The 21,780-nt window shown below is 46.9% G+C and overlaps 2 protein-coding genes across 6 annotated transcripts in view; both read left to right on the top strand.

Moving 5' to 3' along the window:
• The window catches only part of colgalt1a (collagen beta(1-O)galactosyltransferase 1a), a 14,899-nt gene extending 14,243 nt beyond the window's left edge, over window positions 1–656 (top strand). For both annotated transcript variants that reach the window (XM_061845928.1, XM_061845927.1), the window contains 2 exons: window positions 40–246; window positions 389–656. In XM_061845928.1, the coding sequence (XP_061701912.1) occupies window positions 40–246; window positions 389–656 (475 nt within the window). The remainder of the gene's footprint in view (window positions 1–39; window positions 247–388) is intronic.
• gmip (GEM interacting protein) lies at window positions 544–21,780 on the top strand. 4 transcript variants are annotated; one of them, XM_061845923.1, is made up of 21 exons: window positions 544–671; window positions 5,722–5,812; window positions 7,356–7,449; window positions 7,608–7,647; window positions 9,560–9,685; window positions 11,680–11,744; window positions 11,812–11,919; window positions 12,021–12,101; window positions 12,361–12,522; window positions 13,090–13,227; window positions 13,301–13,491; window positions 14,540–14,631; window positions 14,718–14,780; window positions 14,868–14,951; window positions 16,243–16,385; window positions 16,458–16,634; window positions 16,761–16,898; window positions 16,976–17,166; window positions 17,819–18,146; window positions 19,260–19,362; window positions 20,909–21,780. In XM_061845923.1, the coding sequence occupies exons 1-21, from the start codon at window positions 653–655 to the stop codon at window positions 21,394–21,396; spliced, it is 2,922 nt and encodes a 973-aa protein (XP_061701907.1). In that variant the 5' UTR covers window positions 544–652; the 3' UTR covers window positions 21,397–21,780. The 4 variants fall into 4 exon arrangements, with proteins under 4 accessions (XP_061701907.1, XP_061701906.1, XP_061701910.1 ...); XM_061845922.1 differs by lacking the exon at window positions 544–671 and adding an exon at window positions 4,266–4,485; XM_061845926.1 differs by lacking the exons at window positions 544–671; window positions 19,260–19,362 and adding an exon at window positions 4,266–4,485 and having other exon boundaries at window positions 20,909–21,057.

Genomic DNA, 21,780 nt, shown 5'->3' with positions numbered 1-21,780 from the left:
ATTGAGCTCCGTCCTCCTCGCCCGCTTGCGTTTTTGCAGCTACATCGGCCGCAAGCGGATGCAAGTGGACCACTCGGAGAAAGCCGTGCCCAACGTCCATAACCTGGTGGAGGCCGACTATTCCTACTGGACTCTGGGTTACGTGATATCTTTGGAAGGCGCCGAGAAGCTGTTACGGGCCGAGCCTTTAAAGAGGGTGCTGCCGGTCGACGAGTTTCTACCCATCATGTACAATAAACACCCAGTGTAAGACTTTTCTACCTTCTCTTAAAATACAGATTTTTTTTTTGTGTGTGTGTTTTGTTTTGTAACTGATGTTCTGCCAATTACCATATTTTAATTTCTCCGTATTTGAGAAAATGTATGTGTTTGACTTTGTGGTCCACAGGTCCAATTACATGGAGCAGTTCGAGACCCGCGACCTGAAGGCCTTCTCGGCCGAGCCCCTCCTGGTGTACCCCACCCACTACACGGGAGACTCTGGCTACATCAGCGACACGGAGACGTCCACCGTGTGGGACGACGACAAGATCCTGACGGACTGGGACCGAGGACGCTCGGGCAAAACTCACGAGCAGGCCCGGCTCAGCGCCGAGGCCCAGAACTCGGACGTGCTGCAGTCGCCGTGGGACAGCGCGGCGCGGGACGAGCTATGATCGCCGCCCCGAAAAGTACACTTTCTTTTTTTTACAATTTGACACGTTGCGCTTTGGCGTCACAGTGGGAGGATTTGAAAAAAAAAAAATTTTTTTTAATGTCATGCTCACGGAAAAGGCACCGAACTTGCCGCACGGGGAGGCATTTGCAGTACGCAGCACGTCTGTCATACAGAAAAGATCGTTTGTTGTCCCAAGGTGACGTTACACTGTGAAAGTCGAGTAAATGGCTTTACGCGTCTGCTTGTCTTCTTCTCTGACGTCGCCAAATGGAAACGTTCCGGAACAATCTCCCACCAAACGTTGTCTCTTCTGGTTCTGAACACTAAGACTGCTTTTTTTTTTTTTTTTTTTTTTTTTTGCGCCAATATTTTTACAACCGGTCAGTACGGACGAGTATTAAAGGACACACTGAAAAGACGTAAAAGTATCGTAAAAAATTATGCTCATATTACAACTTTTCCCCCATAATATTACAACTTTACTCTCTTGAATTTCCAGTATTTTCTTGCAATATTTATTCTCCCAAAAAAATTCCTCATACATGTATAATTTTACTCATCTTCTTGTAATGTTAAATCTATTTCTCTGTCAGATTTAAACTTTATTATGAAATTGCAACTTTGCAAAACCGCAAATCATGAATGTAATATTGAGGCTATATGTTTATGAGGAACAGGTCCTAATTAAGGATTTAGGTTAGTATTCCTTAATCTTAAAATGATGATTGCCGCAAAATTCTCGGCCTACAGCGCGCACCTGGTTATAAGCCTCGGTACACAGAAAGAGTTTAACGATAGTGCCGCGCTAACGCTAGCGCCGCATCACCACATAAACCGCAGGGTTGAAAGCGTGTGAAAAAAGTGCGGCTTTTAGGCCGGAAATTATGGTGTTTTTTTCAGTCATCTTCTTCTTCATCTTCCTAAACTCTTTCAGTGTACCGAAGCATGTAACCAGGTGCTCTAATGCTAGTGCCGTGCTAACGCTAGCACCTCACTAACACTAGCGCTGCATCACCGCATAAACCGCAGGGTTGAAAGCTTGTGAGAAAAGTCGCGGCTTGTAGGCTGGAAATTACGGTATTTCTTTCAGTCATCTTCTTTTCATAGCGCATGCCGTAAAGTTATGACTTTATTCTCATAAAATTGTGTCATATTTTTATGAAAGAGAAAATATTGAATAATCTGTCCTACTTATGATTGTAAACATAATTGCCGCTTGTAAAATTAGACTAACTTTTTCAGAATACTTGGGATGTATTTTTCTGATTTAGTGGCTTCACGGCATTTAAAAAAAAAAAAAAAAGTCCAAAGAAGCAGAAATTGTGTCCGAAATCTTCCGGTGGCTGTCAAGAACGAAACTGAGGCCCGCACGACGCTCGTTAAGCCATCACAGCCACGCCCCCAAAGCATCCTCCGCCGCCGCCGCCGCCCCAATTTCCCCCTCGACGAGACGAACCACCCACGTGCGCGTCTCACCGCTTTAGCGGCAAAACATTCACAGATGCGCATCAAACACATCCAAACACCCGCACGCAAACACAGCAACGTCCTCTCGCCCGCGATTAAACATTTGCCTCGACTTGATTGAAGGCTGCTTAAATAAGACGGAATGTAAACTTTTTTTTTTACCACGCGGCTTAGGTCTCGTTTCTCCGGTTGTAGCGCGACGTTAAACGTTTTCTAATGACGCTGCGCTGCAGATGCCCCCCCCCGGTTGTTTGTGTACTCGAAACCTGTTTGCGGGTCACGAAGAGACAAAATAGGCTTCACTCGCAACGTAGTTCCATCTTTTTCGTTGAGGATGAAGGTGCACCGCGTGCGCGTCCGTGCGGTTTCGACGCAGTCCGTCGCTCCGGGCGCAGCTCTGTCATTATCTCCAGAGAGCGCCGGCTGCGGACTGCCAACGGGATGCCGACACATCCTTTGTGCTTTGCCAAAGCTCGTGCAGAAAAGTCACAGAAAAACTCAGTTGTAAGATCAACAAGACAAAATATCGCCTTTTTATTTTTTTAAACCAATAAGAGGACATTTGCTTCACTCTTTAACTCGACTGAATATAGTTTGCTCTCTTCCTCGTTTTGACTTAGCTGAGCGCATTTTTCTTGATTTTTGTAACGATCACGAGTACATTTTCTTTACATTTTATGGCAAAACTGAGTTTAAAAAAAAAATCTTTATACTTTTTTGAGTACATTTTCCTTCATTTTTTGACAATGAGCACATTTTTCTTGGTTATTTTTTACTAATCTACAGTACCGTAATTTCCGGCCTCCAGAGCACAATAAGCCTCACCCAGTACATTTGTAAAGGAAATACCATTTAGTACACACATAAGCCGCACTTGTGTAAAAGCCGCAAGTGCCCACATTGAAACCCAAGATGGAACACAGAGTTTCCAAAGATTTAATACCTTAGCTTAGCTCAGCATAGCAACATCACGGTAGCACGAACAGGGCTGGTAAAAAACAAAATTCGCTACACAGTAGCAACACGCTAGTGCGGTGCTACCAGGGCCAGTTAAAAAAAAAACACACCAGTAAAAATCACTGAGGCACCGAAGTAACACAGCAGCAACATGCTAGCACAGCGCTAACAGGGCTGGTTAAAAAAAAAACATACCGGTAAAAGTCACTTCCTGGGGACATATATTCCACCGGTCTCACTCTTACCTTTGCGGCCGTCAGAAAAAATGCACAAATTAGCCGCGTAAGCTATATTCCCTTTTTTTGTCAAAGCTGAGTACATTCTTCTTTGTTTTGTCTAAGATTAGTAATTTTTCCTTTATTAGCTTTTACTGACATGACTAAATTCTTCATTTTTTAAATCCAAACTAAGTGCTTTTTTTTTTACTGCAATGAGAAGTTTTGTTTTGAATGAGCTAAATACATAATTTTTTTAACCAAGACAATTACATCACTTTCTTTCTTTATTTAATGCAAATATTTTTGCTTCCCTTTATGATGAAGGTATATTTTCATTTTTTTAAACTAAGATTAGTTTTTTTTTTTAAAAAAAAAGTAAACTGATGGTCATATTGTTCTTTTTAACGTAGCTTTTTATGTGTTTCTTGTAGTTTTTGAAACAAAGCCGAGAACATATTTGTATTTTTTCTTAGCGCGCGTTAAAGTATTACACACTATAGTTTCTGCAATTCTTAACAAACCGAAGCAAACATTTTCTTTGCAATCCCTTTTATTTTGATTATTTTTTTTTATCTCAGGGCTGGCCTGAGATCACGTGACAAATGTGTCATGCAGGTGTGGGAAAACTATGGCCGGTGGGCCATAGATATCCCTCCGGAGCATCTGGTGTGGCCCAGCTTCCAATCCTCTCAATTATCGTTCTTATTCCGATTTGTGCCTTTTAATTTCATATCCACCCGCACCCGAATTCGACTTTTCCCCGCACGTACGGTGTGTAGAATGTTTCCTCCGTTTGATCTCTGCGCGTGGCCTGGATGATGGGCAGAGATGACAATAAAAGTTGAATTTGCATACCAACAGATTGGTGGCTGTCATATTTCGTATCATCTAATCTGACACACAAGTGACGCGTGGAGGTGGGGCCTTTGCAGCGGTTGCACTTCCTCTTCCTATTACACGAACGGGGCCAGCCTCGCATTTCCAACGGCACGAAGATGCAAACAGCCGTCGCGACGGCAATGTTTGATTTATTCTTTCGGAAAATCTTTCCGGCCTGTGCGGTGCGACCGTGAGACGGTCATGTGAGGCGTGCGCGCCGTCGAGCTCTGGGGGTCGACCGCCGAGGGCCGGAGAAGATGGAAGAAGAAGATCAGGAGCCGTGTCAGGAGTCCTCTCGGGCCGCAGGTGAGCACCGCAAAAATATTTGTCCGTTTGAATGCGCGCAATGAAGTCGTTGAAGTCTTTTAATGATTTATTTATCGATTTCCCCCATGTGTAATAATAACCTTGCCTTGTTGTCTTTGCTTTCGGGTGCTCTCTGCAACATCCTCTTTGTCAAAACTGGACTGAGAGACTTCCTGAAAATCATTTTGGTCTGACTTTTGCTGTCTAACCATTCTCAGCAGCCCTTTTTCGAGCGAGTGATTTGAACAGCTAAAGTCTTCCAAACGCTTCCGATATTTTTCTTCGGATCAGTTGGACTCTGTGACTTTGCTGATTAAAGCCCAAGCCATTATTATTTTTTTTTTTCAAGAAACGAATCGTCCTGAGGCAACATCACAAAACTTAATCAGCAGCACCCTCTGGAAAGTTTGACAAAAAAATTTGCTTCGGGTAAACCGGAATCGGGTGGACGTGTTCCCGATAACAGAACACCAAACAACCGAAGAACCCGTGCCAGAAACTGAAAAGAAAGCCGCTTTGGGCGAACTCGTCCAAGGCAATTTCGACGTTGACGTCGGACTTTAAAGCCCGCCGAGTCACCCCGCGTCGAAGAAGGAACGGCAGCGGAGTGAGCCTACGCGCTCAACTGCGCCCCCTTGGGTGAGGCAGGGTACTGTCTGCCGCACCTCCCGCTTCTTTGTCTTTCTTCGTTACGCCCTATCAAAATGCCCGAGAGCACGACGCGGATATTAAATAGCCCGGATATGCAAAATTCCAGCGCATATTAAAGGTTTCTGGAAATATTGTGCTGGAGATTCCAGACATCCTCAACTCAAGTCGGCGAGGCTGCGCGCTTCTGCGCTTTTCTTTTTTTTTTTTTTTTTTAATTGAGATTAAGTGATATACGCTGACTGCAGAACTGTGTCAGGCCGCCGACTGCAAACAGGATGCGGTTGGCCAACAAGGTGACGTGTGCGCCTTGTTCTCCTTTGTCGCGCCACTGTTGCGTTTAAAATTGGCGCTTGAAAGGGCTCATTGTCGCGTTGTAGCCAGTTTTTTTGTTTTTAATATTAACACTCTTTGTTGGTTTTAACACTTTTTATTTCCCTGCAGTCGTGTTGTGGCTTGAGCTGCAGCGAGCGCATTTCTGCTCTCGGGGAGGGAAGTCGTGCACGTGGACGTGCCGCACGTGTAATCTCACACTAAACGGCGCAAGATTTTGTTTATGTCTCTCAACCTTTCACTTTGTCATTTCAGACGTCGTCAAAGCGCCTCAGAAATGTCAACCCAAGCGATACAGCGAGATCTTCCGAGACTTTGACAACCTGGAGTTATCTTTGATCCCCGAGTGAGTGCTCTTTTTAACGCTCCGCTGTCATGCCTAGAAACATTCAAAAATAGACATTGTCATGAAAAATACATATAACATGATTCACTTCAATGTCCATACGAAAAAATAAATATGAGCATCATCCATGCGCAAAGTTGCGGAAGTCTCATTCGACATCTTGCTATGGAACACGGAAGAGAACGTCTCACAATCGAGTGAAGTGACCGGGGCACTATTACCCAATCGTTTCGAGCCATATTTAGATGATATGCGGATCACTTCGAACTAACAACAGACTCCCAGACAGTATGTAGCGTACTCAGGAGGACCCATGCCTTTGCTCCTTTCTCCTCCCGCAAGCGGCCAAACCACCTCCGCGGAAGCCGTCGCCGGCGAGCGAGTATGACAGTATGTAGCGTACTCAGCTGCGAGCGACAACAACGCCACGGACCGGCTGCGGCGAGCCGGTCACGGCTTCGGCCGGGGTGGCTCATCGGCGCCGAGCCGGGTCGCTTTACAGTGTTGTCGTCGCTCACGGCTGAGTACGCTACATACTGCCGTGATCAGCGCGTCGCGATATGCAACGCCGCCGACGATGGTGCAGTAAGCCGTGAGCGACGACACATTTAGCACCCCTGACCTTCGCACGCGGATCTTTTGTTACATTCTGAGAGGATTACGCCCCCCCCCCCAAACTATTTTTTTTTTATTAGCTGTATACACACCTACCTGTCATTTGGAACCCCTGATGCTCTCGTCCTTTGCACCTGTGCAATCCATTTTTCACAACGATTCGGGTCTTTTGGAAAAGTGTGACGAGTGCCCGCGAGTGTTCGAACAATATCCAGCAATACAGCGAGCCGGCATTTTGGCTAACACAAAGGAACAACGAGCTACCTTCCGGCAGGTAAAACTAGTAGAAACAGACGAGACCGCCTGAGTGCGCTGCTGCTGTTAACCTCACTTCCTGCTTCTTGTCAAAAACAAATCCCTCGAGAGGATTTTTATGGCAGGCGTGACAAAAACCGTACATGTCAAAATCATGTTTTGTGGTGAAAAAACAAATGAGTCCATTACTAAAAATCATGCATTTCATGACAGTGGACCTTTAAGTACCGTATACATGCTGCAAGTGCAGTGGATGTACTAAAAAGTTTACACATCTCTGGTTCATCTTCAAAACCTGCGAGACCAGAAGGAAGAGTTCTAGCTATGTGTTCCCTCAATCAAGTTTTAACATCTCTTCAAATATAGATTTAATCACCGCCCTGAGCGGGAATGATGCAGTTCTTGGAAGGCGGTTCTTTTTTTTTTTCCTTTCAATGTAATCTCTGAGAGTGAAAGTTGCCGCAAACCACCAATTTTGTCCAGTAAATGCTGCGTAAGCCATAATTCATCTCATCTCGGCGTCGTCACAACAACGACGTATCACAACGTATTGTTCCCAAAATAATGTGTGAGACGTATGCGCTGAGTGTGATTTTTGTTTTCTTTTTTTTTTTTTAACACTTTTAACTCGTATTAAGCTAAATGCATATTTGCGTATTTTGATTGTATTCAGTGACAAGGACGACCTGCTGTCCGACACTTCGGAGTTGAGCTCCGAGGGCGTCGCCGGGGAGAGCGCGCAACTCGCGGGGCAACATCAAGCGTCTGTAAGTGTTCCGAGGTGGAACGCTACATTATTGTTTCATCAGTAATACGGGAATATGTTTTGCTTTGATAAATATCTCACATTCCCTTGTTTCGTTATTTATCCGTATATTCGTTGTTATTATGTAAATACATGAATTTATATGGATTTTCTTCTTAGGAAAGCTGTGCAACTGTCGAAGGTGATGGAAACTCATCGGGTAAGGCTCCTTTAACATTTATTATCAGTGGGTACATCCATCCATCCATTTTCTTTGTCGCTTATCCTCACGAGGGTCGCAGGAAGTGCTGGAGCCTATCCCAGCTGTCAACGGGCAGGAGGCGGGCTACACCCTGAACTGGTCCGCAGCCAATCGCAGGGCACATGGAGACAAACCGCCGCACTCACAATCACACCGAGGGGCAATTTAGTTAATGTTGCATGTTTTTGGGATGTGGGAGGAAACCAGAGTGACCACCCAGAGAAAACCCTCGCAGGCACGAGGAGAACATGCAAACTCCTCACAGGCGGGGCCGGGATCGAACCCGGGACCTCAGAACTGTGAGGCCTACGCTTTACCAGCTGCGCCACTGTGCCGCCTCGGTGGGTACATCAATTTATGAATTGAGTCACCGGGGTCCACATACGGATTACGGCGGTAAACGTCTGGGCGTTGACGCATTTCAACAGGAAAAAGTGTGAGAGAAGTGATCAGGCCACAACCAAACGTGCCCGTTGAACTCGTTTGCCGGATTATTTGCGGGTGTTCGACCCTTTGGCCTTGGAAAGGGTGGGCGTTGAACCCTCACACCGTCTCGCCGGGAAAGTGTTTACGTCAAATTCTTTCACCGGGAACGTTGTAGATCACGGGTGTCAAACTCAAGGCCCGGGGGCCAGATCCGACCCACCACTTGATTTTATGTGGCCCGCCAAGCCAAATCTCCAGTGTCAATTTTCATGATTCTTGTACAAATCGGGACCAAAATTTCAAATTGTGAGATATTACAAGGATTTCTGTGTTACCAAACATGAATAATTGGGGGAAAAAAATTACCATTACCCTTGATTTCAGATTCCAAAACTAGTTTGTAAATTGATGATGTAAATATGATGAGACGATTCAATATTTTTGTTTCACAGTCGGCCAGAACTACAATGTGGCCCACGAGAAAAATGAGTTTGACACTCCTGTCGTAGACATTGGAAGGTTTCACTTGGTGGAAGTGTGGGTATTGACACACCCCTGAACGCAACATCTGTTGAGTTGTGTTTTGGAAACAGGAGTCCAGAACATTCCCTGAAGCCCCCCAAGAATAGCATTCAATCAAGGAAATCCAGAAACTTCCCATCTGTTTCCGGGAAGCTGCATTTTCCCGCTGCCTGTTTTCATGCCGCAGCTTCGGGTCGTAATCGCCGCGCAGTAACCCGATTAGGACGAAGATTAAGATGGAGTCAGCCGCGCTCTTTTTTTTTTTTTTTTTTTTTTACCCAACGAGGCGTCGCGCCTGCGCGTCCTCTTGACTGGAAAAAAGCGACGCCTCCCAACTTCTTCGGCACGTTTTGAGCGCCGACCACCAGTCGACGACGTCGTTTCGACGTGCGCGGCATCACGTCACGACACCGCGTCGACCGACTGGGCCCAGTCATGTGCGCGTGTGTTCCCTTCTCCCACTGGGCGACATTAATGACCCAGCGGCCCTTTTTAGCGCCCTCTCCGAACTGTCGCCCGGCAGGTGGCCGACCGGGAAAGCTCGCCAGTGCGCGCGATCCGCGTCCACCGGCGCTAATCCCGCCGCCCTCCCCAGTTAGGACGCGGCGCAATCTACTGGGATAAACGGGACCGAGGTTGAGGTAGCGCATTTTTGCTGACTTGTTTGGACCGCTAACTGGAGCCTGTCGGTGTGTTCGGAGGTGGGGGAGGCCGGGTTGTTGTCGTTCACTCAACCCATTTTCGAAAGCACTCCCTCATTCGCGTCACCTGTAAATGAACGGCACGGCGACCCCTCCCGGGAGCTCCGATTAGCTTCCCTGAGCGGAGGTCCTCGAGTCTTCCGGGAGGGCTCCGGCGATTTCCCCCCCGAAGGGATTATTTTTCCTCAGCCCCGCCGCCATGCTCATGTATTCCCTCTCAGCCCACGAAGCCGACCTGGCGCTGTGCCGCTGCGACGACGGCGTGGAGATCGCCCTGCGGTACGCCAAGATGTGGTGCCGCTACGCCAAAGAGCTCCTGGCCTGGATGGAGAAGAAGATCAGCTTGGGTGAGTTGGGCCCCCGGGGGGAAACGGACATTTAAATGAAGTTAAATTTGTTTAGGGGAACAAAAAAAAAAAAAAAACAATAGCACCACATAATATTGTACTTGATCAAAAAAAAAATATTACAGTAATCACGATTAAAAAGAATGTAAGGAAAGGAAACTGTTTTGGCACTTTTATTGCTTCATTTCAATGGACATTGTGCTGCTCCTTCTGCGCCTCGGCCATCTTGCGGCAGGGTAATACGTACGTAGTTATACACGGAGACGGTCAATCCACAATAAGCCGTCGTAATATTTGCCATTTTTCGCAAAGGATAAAGATTATATATCTGTGAGTATTGCGATTTTATCTGCCTACATGTATTGCTCCACCAGTTGTGTTGCTTGACACCAATGCTATCTGTTACCCTGTCTATGGCGTTTCCCATCATGCGTTAGCAGACTTTAAGTTATGTGATGGTTTTAAATACACAACATGAAAGAATTGTTTGCAATGCGATTTTTGCAAAGAGAGTTGCGTTTACTGCCACGATACAGTACTCTTATCTCAAATTTTTGTTTGCAAGTCAAACTTTGAAAAAAATTGCTCGTACCTCTCAAAACTTGTACGTCGTATTTTCGATTTACGGATCTATGTCGATCTTGTACACCTTATGAAATACAGTAATGATGCATTTCTATACAAGAACAGCATTTATCGCAGTAAACTTGATCGTGAAGTCAGAGGTTCGGGACTAGCTCTCGCGTCGCATTTCATCAGACAGCAGCCCAGTGACAAATATTTTTTTAATTCACGTTCAAGCGACGGCTGGGTGTTCCACACGCAGAAAGGATTAGAGAGGCAGGATTAGCGGACCGGAGCGAGGTCGTGAGAGGTGAAACGCAAACACGGACGCAAAGCAAGCGCGGCGGCCCGTCGCGGCAAACGGGCAACATTTGAGTCTCCAATATTAGCTAACGTTGGAGATTAAGTCGCCATCGGATTAATTGTCTTTATAGACTGTTTTCGACCGGCGTCACACACCTCCCAATTTAGAACGCGGGCACCATCTTGGTTTGGTGAATTTGCGTAAACACACTGTAACTAATCAGGAATCATTTTAAGAAAGGCGTATGAATGGGGGCGCACTGCTACGTTATCGGTTGCTCAAACGGGCGACTTTCTTCCGACTGCCGGCTGTGCTCAAGAACCAGTGCCAGAAAACGGAGCAGTTAGCAACCAAACGCCGACAACCGTGGCTGTCTCGTATTAGCAGAGCCGATCTAGCAGCCAAGCGCAATACTGGCGTGTGTGAATGCAATGCATGTCTCCAAAACCTGTATTTTCTCTTTTATTATCATTAGTTTGCAAAAAGGACTTACCGCGACGCGAGCTGTTTTTCGCGAGTTGAGTTAAACAATGTAGCCGTGGAAGTGGAGAAAGAAGGTGCGGGCTCCAACTTGGGACTCGTCCCGGTCGAACTGCTCCCTCTCTGTAACAAAAATGAAAATAATAATCAACATAATTTAACACAACGCTGACTAACCTTAGCAGTGTGGGGACACAATGGATACCGCCGCATGACGAACTCAGCCATTGATGCCTCCAGACCTTTGTAATTCTTTAGTTTGTCGCTTGTCGAGAAGAGGAGATCGTTGATGATGTCTGGATAGGTTACCGACCCCCACATTTTTTTGCTCCATTTGTGTTTTCTCCAAGGCGTACGGGTCGATATCGTCGATCAAAGCGCACTTCTCGCCATATCGGTTTCTTGAAACAACATCTGATGAGCACCGATAACTTTCCAAAGTCTTTTTAGCCAACAAGCGTCGTACGAACATTTGTGTAGCTCCGGTCTGTATGCAAAAGCGTTGGAGTGAACGGCGCGTCAGTGGAGTGAACCCATCCAACATGGCCGCGTGCCCCGGATGTAGTCACGTGGTCGAAAACAGTCTCTAGTCGCAAAGATGACAAAATCTCGAGTGCGACTTCATAAGTTGTTTTTTTTTTGACAGAACAAGAATTTGCTAAAAATGTCATGAAGACGTCAGAAGCTGCAAAAGCCAATTTGGCGGCACAGGTAAAGATGCTCGGATGTCAGTGTGCTCTGTTTGGATCCTTTTCACAAGTTGTCGTCGCTCGCGCAGGAAACCATGCCGCTGCAGTCCATCTACGCCATGGCTCTGGAACAAGACGCGAAGAACAGCCTGAGCTCCAAAAAGACGTCGGACCTGGTGCAAAAGCGCTGTTACCAAGTAGAGTTCACGCACACTCGAGACTCGTCGCGCAAAGTCGGGCTGTCCGGTGAAGGTTGCCGCGGCGCCAAGTTCTTCATCCGCTATCTCCTGTCCCAAAGGCCTTGGCCGCCAAGAGGAACGAGATTGATAAGTGGCGCCGGGAATTCAAGGAGCAGTGGGTGAAGGTGCAGAGGAGGATGGTGAGTGAGCGAGGACCACCGCAGGCGCTCGGATATTTGAACGATCCCCGCTTGGGTCGGATTCCGGAGATTTGTTCACAATCTGCCGTATGTAAAATTTTGCCCGCGAGTCAAAGCAACGGGTCGTCCAAATCGGCTGCCGTGACACGAGGCAGTTATGCGTAATATTATTACATTTCTATCCATCGTATTGCGGATATCTGCCGCAAGTGCCGTCGCTGGCATCCTCATCCGTTTTGTCTCCCGGTGTGTTTTTCAGAACGAAGCGGTGACGGCGCTGAAAAAGTCCCGTCAGCAATACTTGCAGCGCTGCGACGAGCTGGAGAAGGCCAAAGCGGTCACGGCTAAAACCGTGGACGACGCCGGTGGCCTCAAAACTCTGGACAAGAGGAGGAAGTCCAAGGATGAAGCCCAAACCAAGGCAAGAGCGGCTCTCACAAAGCAACTCTTTCAAAATTAAATATAATACAGTGCTGCCTCGGTTCTCCAACACAATATGTTCCAGAAGGCTGGTTGAAAACCAAAGCACGTTCGAAAACCAAAGCACGTTTTCCCATTACAATGAATGGAAAATGAAATAATGCGTTCCAAACCTAAAAAAAGAATTTTTTAAAAGTGATTTTTTTTTTAGCTTTTCCTGATAATAAACTGCATAGTAGAGATACGTGTATAGATTAAATACTTTATATAATGAAATCATTTCAGAAATATATTTATTTTTTGCTTAAAATGTATGCTTTAGCCTAGTAGAGTATGCTAGGCTGGGAGTGCATTGCCGTATCTGTAGCGACTCGGCCCCCAGCCTTGTAAACTTTTTTTTTTTATAAACAAAAGTTCAGAATATATTTAAACAATTGATATGCACAAATTAGCCGCTTCACCGCATTGACCGCAGGGTTGAAAGCGTGTCGCCCGGAAATTACGGTAATGCTTTCTGACCCCTGCTCGGGTCTCAATGTACTTAAGCGCAATCTGTTGTGTTGTTGAGGCGATGGAGTCCGAACTGTTGTACAAGCAATGCGTGCGCGACGCCAAGATCCACCAGGACGAGGTCGTAAAGGTCAAAGAGCGAATCATCTCTCACACCCGCAAGCTCATCTGCCAGGGAGACACGGTCCTCAAGCAGGTGGGTGCCCGCGGCGCCGGCGCTCCCGCCGGAACCCGCCCTCCGTCTGACGCGATCCGCCTCCGTCCGGCAGGTCACGGTCAACATGTTCTACTACCAGCGGCAGCAGACGGAACCGGTCCCTCTGGGCTATCACAACCTGGAGCTGACGTGCCGCTCGCTGGAGCCCGGCGAGCCCTACCTGGCGTACGTCCGCGCCAGGCGCTGCCAGGAGACGCCGCCGCAGGTCTTCTCCTTCCATGAGTACGTGGCCCAGGGGGACAGGTACGCGACAAGCAGTCCTCTTCTTAGTCGGGGGCTTTTGGGGGCACTTTGATTCGCGTTTTAACGCGAGAAAAGTGCTAATGACATCCAACGCTTTGCACTTTTTGTCCACAAATTTCACAACTTACGATATCCATATACTGGAATTATTCTCATTATATTACGCTAACAGTTGAAAGCTTGGACACACTTTGCTAGCGAATGAGAAACTAAGCCCAAACTTTTGATTTGCAGTTAATAGCTAAAAGAATTTTAATACTCTCTCTCTTCCTCTATTTATGTGTTGATCCATCAGATAGATAAATGGCATTGTGTATTAAAAATTCATATGAATTAAATGGAAAAAAATTATTACAAAAGGGAAATTAACTACAAAATGACATATAATTTAATTTTTAATATATAAATGTAAACTATATGCAAAATTAAATAAATTAATTCTATTGTATCATTACATTATTATTATTATTACTATATATTTAAACTGTGCCAAACAAATATGAGCATTGTGGGGACCCCTAACGGGACAACCAGAAAGAAACTTACCTATATTATATTATCATATTATATATTATTATTATTATTATTATATATTTAAACTGTGCCAAACAAATATGAGCATTGTGGCGACCCCTAACGGGACAAGCAGAATGAAACTTACCTACATTATTCTTATTATTATATATTTAAACTGCGCCAAACAAATATGAGTGTTGTGGCGACCCCTAACGGGACAAGCGGAACAAAACTTATCTATATTATATTATTATTATATATTATAAATTAAATAAATTTCCTCAAATATACACCATAAATTATAGAACATTTATATTCATTTATATATATTAATTGAATTATTAGATACTTATACATATATATATATATATATATATTTTTTTTTTTTTTTTTTTTTTTGGGGGGGACAACTAAGCTGGAAGATAAAAATAGAAAATCAGTCATTGCGTTGAAATTGTCGTTTCTCAGCACAACCACTACGGAGGCTGATTTGCACGTTAATAACGCGTGAATAAGCAAATGTTTATCTTAGGGCCAAGCGGAAAACCAGCAACCCCCTCAGCGCCTTGCAGGACTCGTCTCCTCACACAGATGACAGTTCTTCCAGACTGCCCAGTGACTCCAGTAAGTCTCCGTTTCATCCATTCTTCAATCCAAATCCCCTCACCTGTGTTTGCATGAATTCACTCAACACGTCCGCGGTCCGTTAGGGAGATTCGGCTTGAGTGACAGCGAAAGCGTCGGCGGCAGTTTGGAGTCTCTGTCCAGCCCTGGTAATCGCACCTCCGCCCGCGTAAGGTCGTTGATGTCGAAAGATGACCGAGGTGTTGTCTTGTGCTGTGTTGTCGCCAACGTGGCAGCTCACGTTCCCAGGATGCACCAGAGGGCAACATACAACCTGCTCGCAGACGACCCGGAGGACCGCGATGTGGCGTCTGAGTCGGGTTTGTGACCTGTCGTGATTATTTGCTCGTGTATCGTAAAGTTAAACACAACTGAACTGAACTGAACACTTTAAGACGGAAATTCTTGGAATTGGCCCAAAATGTCTGTTCCAAACCAAAATGGCCGACTTCCTTCTCAATTTCAGCTTTTTGTGTGTCCTGTTGTGATCAAAATGTCCACCCAGTGTCCACTGGGGGAACTGCAATTGACAGCAGACTTTTATTTGAATTGAATTTTGAAGGACTAATATTTCAATCTCAATTTTTGCTCGGGCGCATAAATTGGTGAATTTTTAGACGCGAACGCCCAGAAAAAGTACATTCGAAAAGAGCAAAACATCCCTCCTACTTACATTTCAAATTTCCATCCGTTCATTTTCTTTGCCGCTTATCCCCACGAGGGTCGCCCGGAGTGCTGGAGCCTATCCCAGCTGTCAGGAGGCGGGGTACACCCTGAACTGGTCGCCAGCCAATCGTAGGGCACATGGAGACAGACAGTCGCACTCACAATCACACCTCGGGCCAATTTAGAGTGTCCAATTAATGTGTTTATTATTATTATGTATTTATATTTTTAGGTTAGGCATGCTGAAACATATTAACGGTTTGTAGTTAGCGGTCACTATGATTTGATGGGCGCTTACGTGGCTTATTTTGTGTAGTCTTGACCAAGGTTCTCTCTAAGCTGAGCCCTCTAAGTCAGTGGTGGGCGGACTTTTTTACCCCAAGATCTGCTTTTCAAGCAGCCAGCCTCTCGCGCTCGACCAGCAGCAGGAGGTGGGCGGGGGTGGGGGGGGGTGGGGGGGGTGTTACGGTGCACGCGTGCAACGCCGTAAATAGGAGGCCAGCGACGAGGTGGATGTTAGTCTGTCTTTTTTTTTTTTTTTTTTTTTTGCATGTCGTCACACTATCGACCAAAATTTCACCCCTGCTCTAAGTGAACTACTTCCTAATTTACCTGACACCGCCCCCCTCCGCTCTTAAAGGGGTACACTCATAGTTACGAACGGAACGCACGCCCGCAACTTTATATCGCGAGCTTGACTGACCACACCTGTACATTTTTCAAATGTGAGTGATTTGAGTTAGCGTCACTTAAGTACTGCGGCAATATCGCGAAGGTCGGGGTCGGACCCAAGTGGGGCGCACCGAAACGAGTAGCCTCACGGGTAACTTCACAGTGCCGGTACGGAGTCACCCGCTACACACTCCGTGCAAAGGCAGCGTCACGGAAAGTTTGAAGCTTGAAAGTTTTATTTCATGCTGTGCGTCTCCACTATTTTCCGCTTAGAGTGCCTCGACGGGCAGCAGGTCAAAGTTCGCACCCCGTCCCGGGCGGCGCTGACTCACCGCCTCAGGAAGCTGAAGAGCAAGATGGTGAAATGCAAGCAGTGCGACAACTACATTTACGTCAACGGCGTGGAATGCGAGGAGGTGCGTAGGAATGATCCGAAACAGGCCGCTGATGCTTTTTGGATTCATTCGTGACCCCGCCCCCTCCCTCAGTGCGGGCTGGGTTTGCACAGGAAGTGCATGGAGCTGTGCCTGATGGAGTGCGACAACAGCAAGCGGACGGTGTTCGGCGTCGCGCTGTCCTCGTTGCTGCGCGACACGCCCGACGACGTCCCGTTCGTGGTGCGACGCTGCACCGCCGAGATCGAGAGCCGTGCTCTCTCTGTGCAGGTCTCACATGATATTATTCTCGCCCCACTTTATAACACTTTACGTTTGGATTTTACATAATGCTCACCAGACACCGTCGATATTATTTGGGTTTTAATCAAGCGTGTTGGTTTTTTTCCCTCCGAGGGGGTGTACCGGGTGAGCGGCTCCAAGCCTCGCGTGCAGAAGCTGTGCCAGGCCCTGGAAGAGCTCAAGGAGCACGCGGACCTCTCGGAGGTGTCGCCGCACGACGTCACTTGCATCCTCAAGCACTTCTTCAAGGAGGTGCGCCACTCACGTCGCCGAACGGAATTTGTGCAATTCTTGCCCCCCACCCCGCCCTCATCGTTTCGCCGCCGCAGCTCCCCGAGCCGCTGCTGACGTTCGAGCTGTACCACGAGTTCATCGCGGCGGGGAGGAGCATCTGGCACGGGGGCGAGCGGGACACGGCGCGGGACGCCGACGACGTCGTCGGGAACCTGCAGCGGCTGCTGGAGAAACTCCCGCCATGTAGTTACAATACCCTGCGGCACCTCATAGTCCATCTGCATAAGTGAGTTTGACGTGACGCTCAAAAACAGAACACAAATACCGAAATTCCGGGCCTACAAGCCGTGACTTTTTTCACTAGCTAGCGCTAGCATTAATACAGCGGTGCTAGCGTTAGCGTTAGCAACGCCGCGTTAGCATTAAAACTGCGGCGTTAGCGTTAGCACTAGCGTTAAACTCTTTCTGTGTACTGAAGCTGATCATCGGGTGCGCTCTGTAGGCCGGTTAATTACGGTAAGAATTTGTACACAACAACTTGTTCTATAGAGCTTTGGCTGTGATTTTCTATAGAATTTCTACAGACCAGAATGTTTTCTACAGAAATTCTCTAGGACTTGGGTCCTAAAGTTCTATAGTTCTTTAGAAATTCTTTAGAAAAGTTTTTAGTCGGGGTTGTTAACGTTTTCAACCCACTGACTGTTCCGCTGTATTTGGATATTGTCGAAAAGAAAAGTATTTCACGCTACATTTTCGGTAAGTGGCCTCAAAGTTGAGCCTTTCAGACAGAAGTGAAATTTCCCCGCCCGTCTTGAGACGCCCGTTTTGGTGATTCGATAATCATGAAGAAGAAGAAAAGTTCCAAATGACTTTTAGGCGTCCTTGCAGTATCGTTTTGAAGTTTCGGTGCGACTTTGCTCAAATTTGTCTGGCTACAGGGTTTCCCGAAACAACGAGAACAAGATGTCCTCCAGCAATTTGGGCATCGTCTTCGGTCCGACCCTCCTGCGCCCCCCGGTGTGCACGGAGCAGCCCGCCGTGGCCCTGCAGGAAAACACCTACCAGGCCTTTCTGGTGGACTTCCTCATCTCGCACAACGACGAGATCTTCGTCCTCCGCCGGACGGCCGGGACGCCCCCTCCTCCGCCGCCCCCGACGTGCCCGCTTCCAGACACCCCGCCCAGACGCGCCTGCCCCCTGGACGGGGACTTCGACACCAGACCTGAGCAGGCAACCTCCTCCAGGGAGCGCCCGTACTCGCTAGAAGTAAGTTGCGCTGTTGTTTGGCGCCATTTCAAGTGGATTTCTTCTTTTCAAAGCTCGGATTGGAGTCCGGCTACGCTGAACCTGTTGTTTGAAACGCCGCAAGCGCCTCAACTTGAAGCTTTCGTTTGTCAAGATTAACACGCTCGTCAGCTGCCGCTTTGCTCACTTCCGCTGCTCCACACGTAGCGTTTCACTTTCACGTTCGAAAGAAAGCCGAGACGTAGACAAAAGTGTCTGGACAGGCGGTGGCCCGATGGCACCGAAAAACGAAGTCCACGCAGGACTCCCGTCAAACGTTTTACGCCCGTCCGTCCCCTGGGCCTCGCTAGTACTGCTGGGCCGTCCTTGGAAAAATATAATCACTTTGGTCGGTGGCGATGTCGCGAGAAACGCACAAAAAGCCAAAGAAAAAGCAAAACTTTTTGTGCCCGAGGGCCACATTTGATTTTGGAGTGGGGCCGCATCATTGTTAGAGAAGGTTAGGGGAGAAAAAAAAAAGAGAGAGAAAAATGTGTAAAATATGTGAAATAGTTTATATTCATAAAATTATTGCAATAAATAAACAAATGTATATATTAAATATAGTAAATAATCATTTATTTTGTGCAATAATTGCATTATTGCTCATTAATGCAATGAAAACTAATTTCTAAATAATTAAAAGTACACTTAAAATTGTCAAAATTTTTTTTTTTATTTACATCAATCGACCTCCCAATTACTTGATGAGAAAAATACATATTTAAAAAAAAAATCAACAAATACATTTTAATGAACCAATTTCCGTAGGTGAGAAAAAAAAAAGAAAATTGAACAACTCAAATAAATATTGTGGAATTTTGATCAGGTAACTGCTCGGTGGGCCGTGATAAATAACTGACCAGGCCGGAGGTGGCCCACGGGCCTTACTTTCCCAACATCTGCTTCCGACGGCCACGGAGGGTTTTTTTTGTTTCGGTTAAACTCGTAAACTGTGATATTTTTATATATATTCGGCTTCCTCCGCAACGGACCGAGCGTCCCGATACTTTTACGTCGATGAGCACGAACGGGTTCGCCCGCCGGAATCCGAGGGCCCGACGGCCATCCAATCAACTTGTGTCATCCCAACAGAGCGAGAGAATGAAGAGGGAGTCGAGCGAGGGTTATATATCGGACAAGTCTTCGTCCAATGAAGCGGTGGACCAGCTCGGCCCAGAAGCCAATGACGGAGCAGGTAGGCGGGCCTGGCGCCGCAGCGCAGTGACGACAAGCCAGTTATTATTTGTTGTCCTGTGGCGCGTTTCCACCGTGATTTGTAGCTTGCAGTGGTCGGAGGGGTTTCGGCCTGCTGACTGGCTTTTTGCTTCCTTTTTTTTCTGACTCTGTGACCTTTCCGTGGCTAAGACATCCATCCTTCCTTCCTTCCTTCCTCCCTTTCTTCCTTCCTTCCTTTCTTCTCTTGTCGCTCTTTCTGTTTGAGTGCATTCAAGTGCACATTTTCAGTTCTCCTTTGGCGCTGTGACGCAAAAACGGTTCAACTTTGTTAACTATCAACGGCGCCGGGAGGGGTGTGGGGGGGCGGGGGTCCGCCGGTCCGGCAAAATGTCAGAATCAATTTTAGGGCTGGGTCAAAGTCAACCTTTATATTTACCTTTATATTATTAAAAAGCCACAGATCTTGATCGACTTGACATCTTGAATATCTGAAATTTCATTTAAAATTCATTTTTAGCCTGTGAGCCTAATTTATGTGCTGAATAAAAAAATATATATAATTTAACTCAATTATATCTTTGGAAGGAATCTAGAATATATTTCACTTTAAATAAGATTTAATTTAGTTTTAGTCTTTCCAAAAAGAACAAAAAAATTATTGACGCTTTCATGAAATTATAGTAGCAGTTAAAAGTAATTGTTACATCCTTGGATACAGAAAATAAATACACGCAAAAAGGTATTATTTAAATACAAAAACTTTTAAAATATAAATAAGAATTTTGGGAAAAAAAACTACTTACCGTAATCCCTGTCATACAGAGCGCATCTGGTTATAAGCATCACTGAGTACATTTGTAAAGAATTTGGTACATACGTACGTACGCCGCAGCTGTGTAAAAGCCGCAAATGCCCACATTGAAACACGAGATATTTACAAAGACGGTACACAGAGAGTTTAACGCTAGCGCCGCTGTGCTAACGGTAATGCTAGCATCGCCATGTCGCACTAACGCTAGCACCGCGCTAACAGGGCCGGACAGGTAAAAGTCACATCCTTGGTACACAGAGAGTTTAACGATAGCGCCGCCGCGCTAATACTAATGCTTGCGCCACGCTAACGCTAGCACTGCGCTAACAGGGCGAGTTAAAAAAAAAACATACAGGTAAAAATCACTGAGACACGGCAGTAACACGCTAGTGCAGCGCTAACAGGTAAAAGTCACTTCCTCGGCACATATATTCCATCGGTCTCACGCTTGCCTTTTCCGCTCGAGTGCCCCCTTGCGGCCGTTAGAAAAAAACGCCCAAATTAGCAGCATCACCGCATAAACTGCAGGGTTGAAAGCGTGTTAAAAAAAAAAAAAAAAAAAAAGTCACAGTTTATAGGCCGGAAATTACAGTAGGAGGCACTGATGCCCAAAGCAAAATCCTCGCTGGCAAAAAAGGACAGCGTCATTAATCCCATGCAATCATGATTGAGCATCATTTTTACAAAATCAAAATTTGACATTGTGTGACATCAATTTAATAAATCGCGTTCTTTTCTCCTCCCGGTGTCGCAGTCCTGGCTATGAGCAAGACCCATCGCGAGCCAAAGCGGGACTTCGCCTCGGACAAGCCGCACTACCGCTTCACCAGGCAGCCCGTCAAGTACCAGCGCCATCACAACCCGAGAGGCCGGGGTTCCGGCCGGAGCTGCGACGGCGGACGACCCGCGGCGCCCGGCGCTGGGCTCCCGGGCAGCGCCGACAGCAGTCGCAGCTCCTCCCCAGAGCGGGCCGCCCACGGTCCGCTCCGTAGCGCCGAGGACGTCGCGCCTCTCAGCCCGCGGGACGTCGTGCAGTACATGCTGGGCCTGGAGCCGGCGGCCTCCGGCGCCACCCGGCCCCGCGCGGACCCCTCCGGTACCGGCGCGCAGAAGACGGTCTCGTGCCGCTCTCCCAGGCCTTTTCTCGCCGAGCACCGCTCGGGCTCGCCCGCCCAGAAGATCCTCTCGGGCCTGAAGCTGAGACGCAGCCAATCGGGCAAGGAGGAACAACTTTTCGTCTGAGGAACAACAACGGCGCTGCAAGCACGTAATACGGATTCTGTTACCGATATGGACTCGCATGTTATTGCAGACGCATGCGAGTACTTTTTATATCAGTGTCTTGTGGCTGGGGTGGTACTGCTTTCGTAGCCTTCACACGTCTGGAACCAGAACTTTTCATTCACAAAGGAACAAGCAGTCATCATGATCAGCCCTGTGCGGTGTACTCGTCCGCTTTGGACTCAAGCAGGGTCCAAACGTGACGATCCTTGGGCCCGATTTGAACCGTTACGCGTTCCTTCCTATTAAAGTCAACCAAGCCAAATGGTCGGATGTCTTTGAAAGATGATCTTGTGGTGTGCTGAGAGTGATTTTGCCCTTTTCTAATTATAATTAGCAATGGCC

The sequence above is a fragment of the Syngnathoides biaculeatus genome, chromosome 16, assembly GCF_019802595.1.
Source record: "Syngnathoides biaculeatus isolate LvHL_M chromosome 16, ASM1980259v1, whole genome shotgun sequence".
Lineage (NCBI taxonomy): Eukaryota > Metazoa > Chordata > Actinopteri > Syngnathiformes > Syngnathidae > Syngnathoides > Syngnathoides biaculeatus.
The sequence above is the reverse complement of the archived record's forward strand: the minus strand, read 5'-3'. Positions and strand labels throughout refer to the sequence as shown.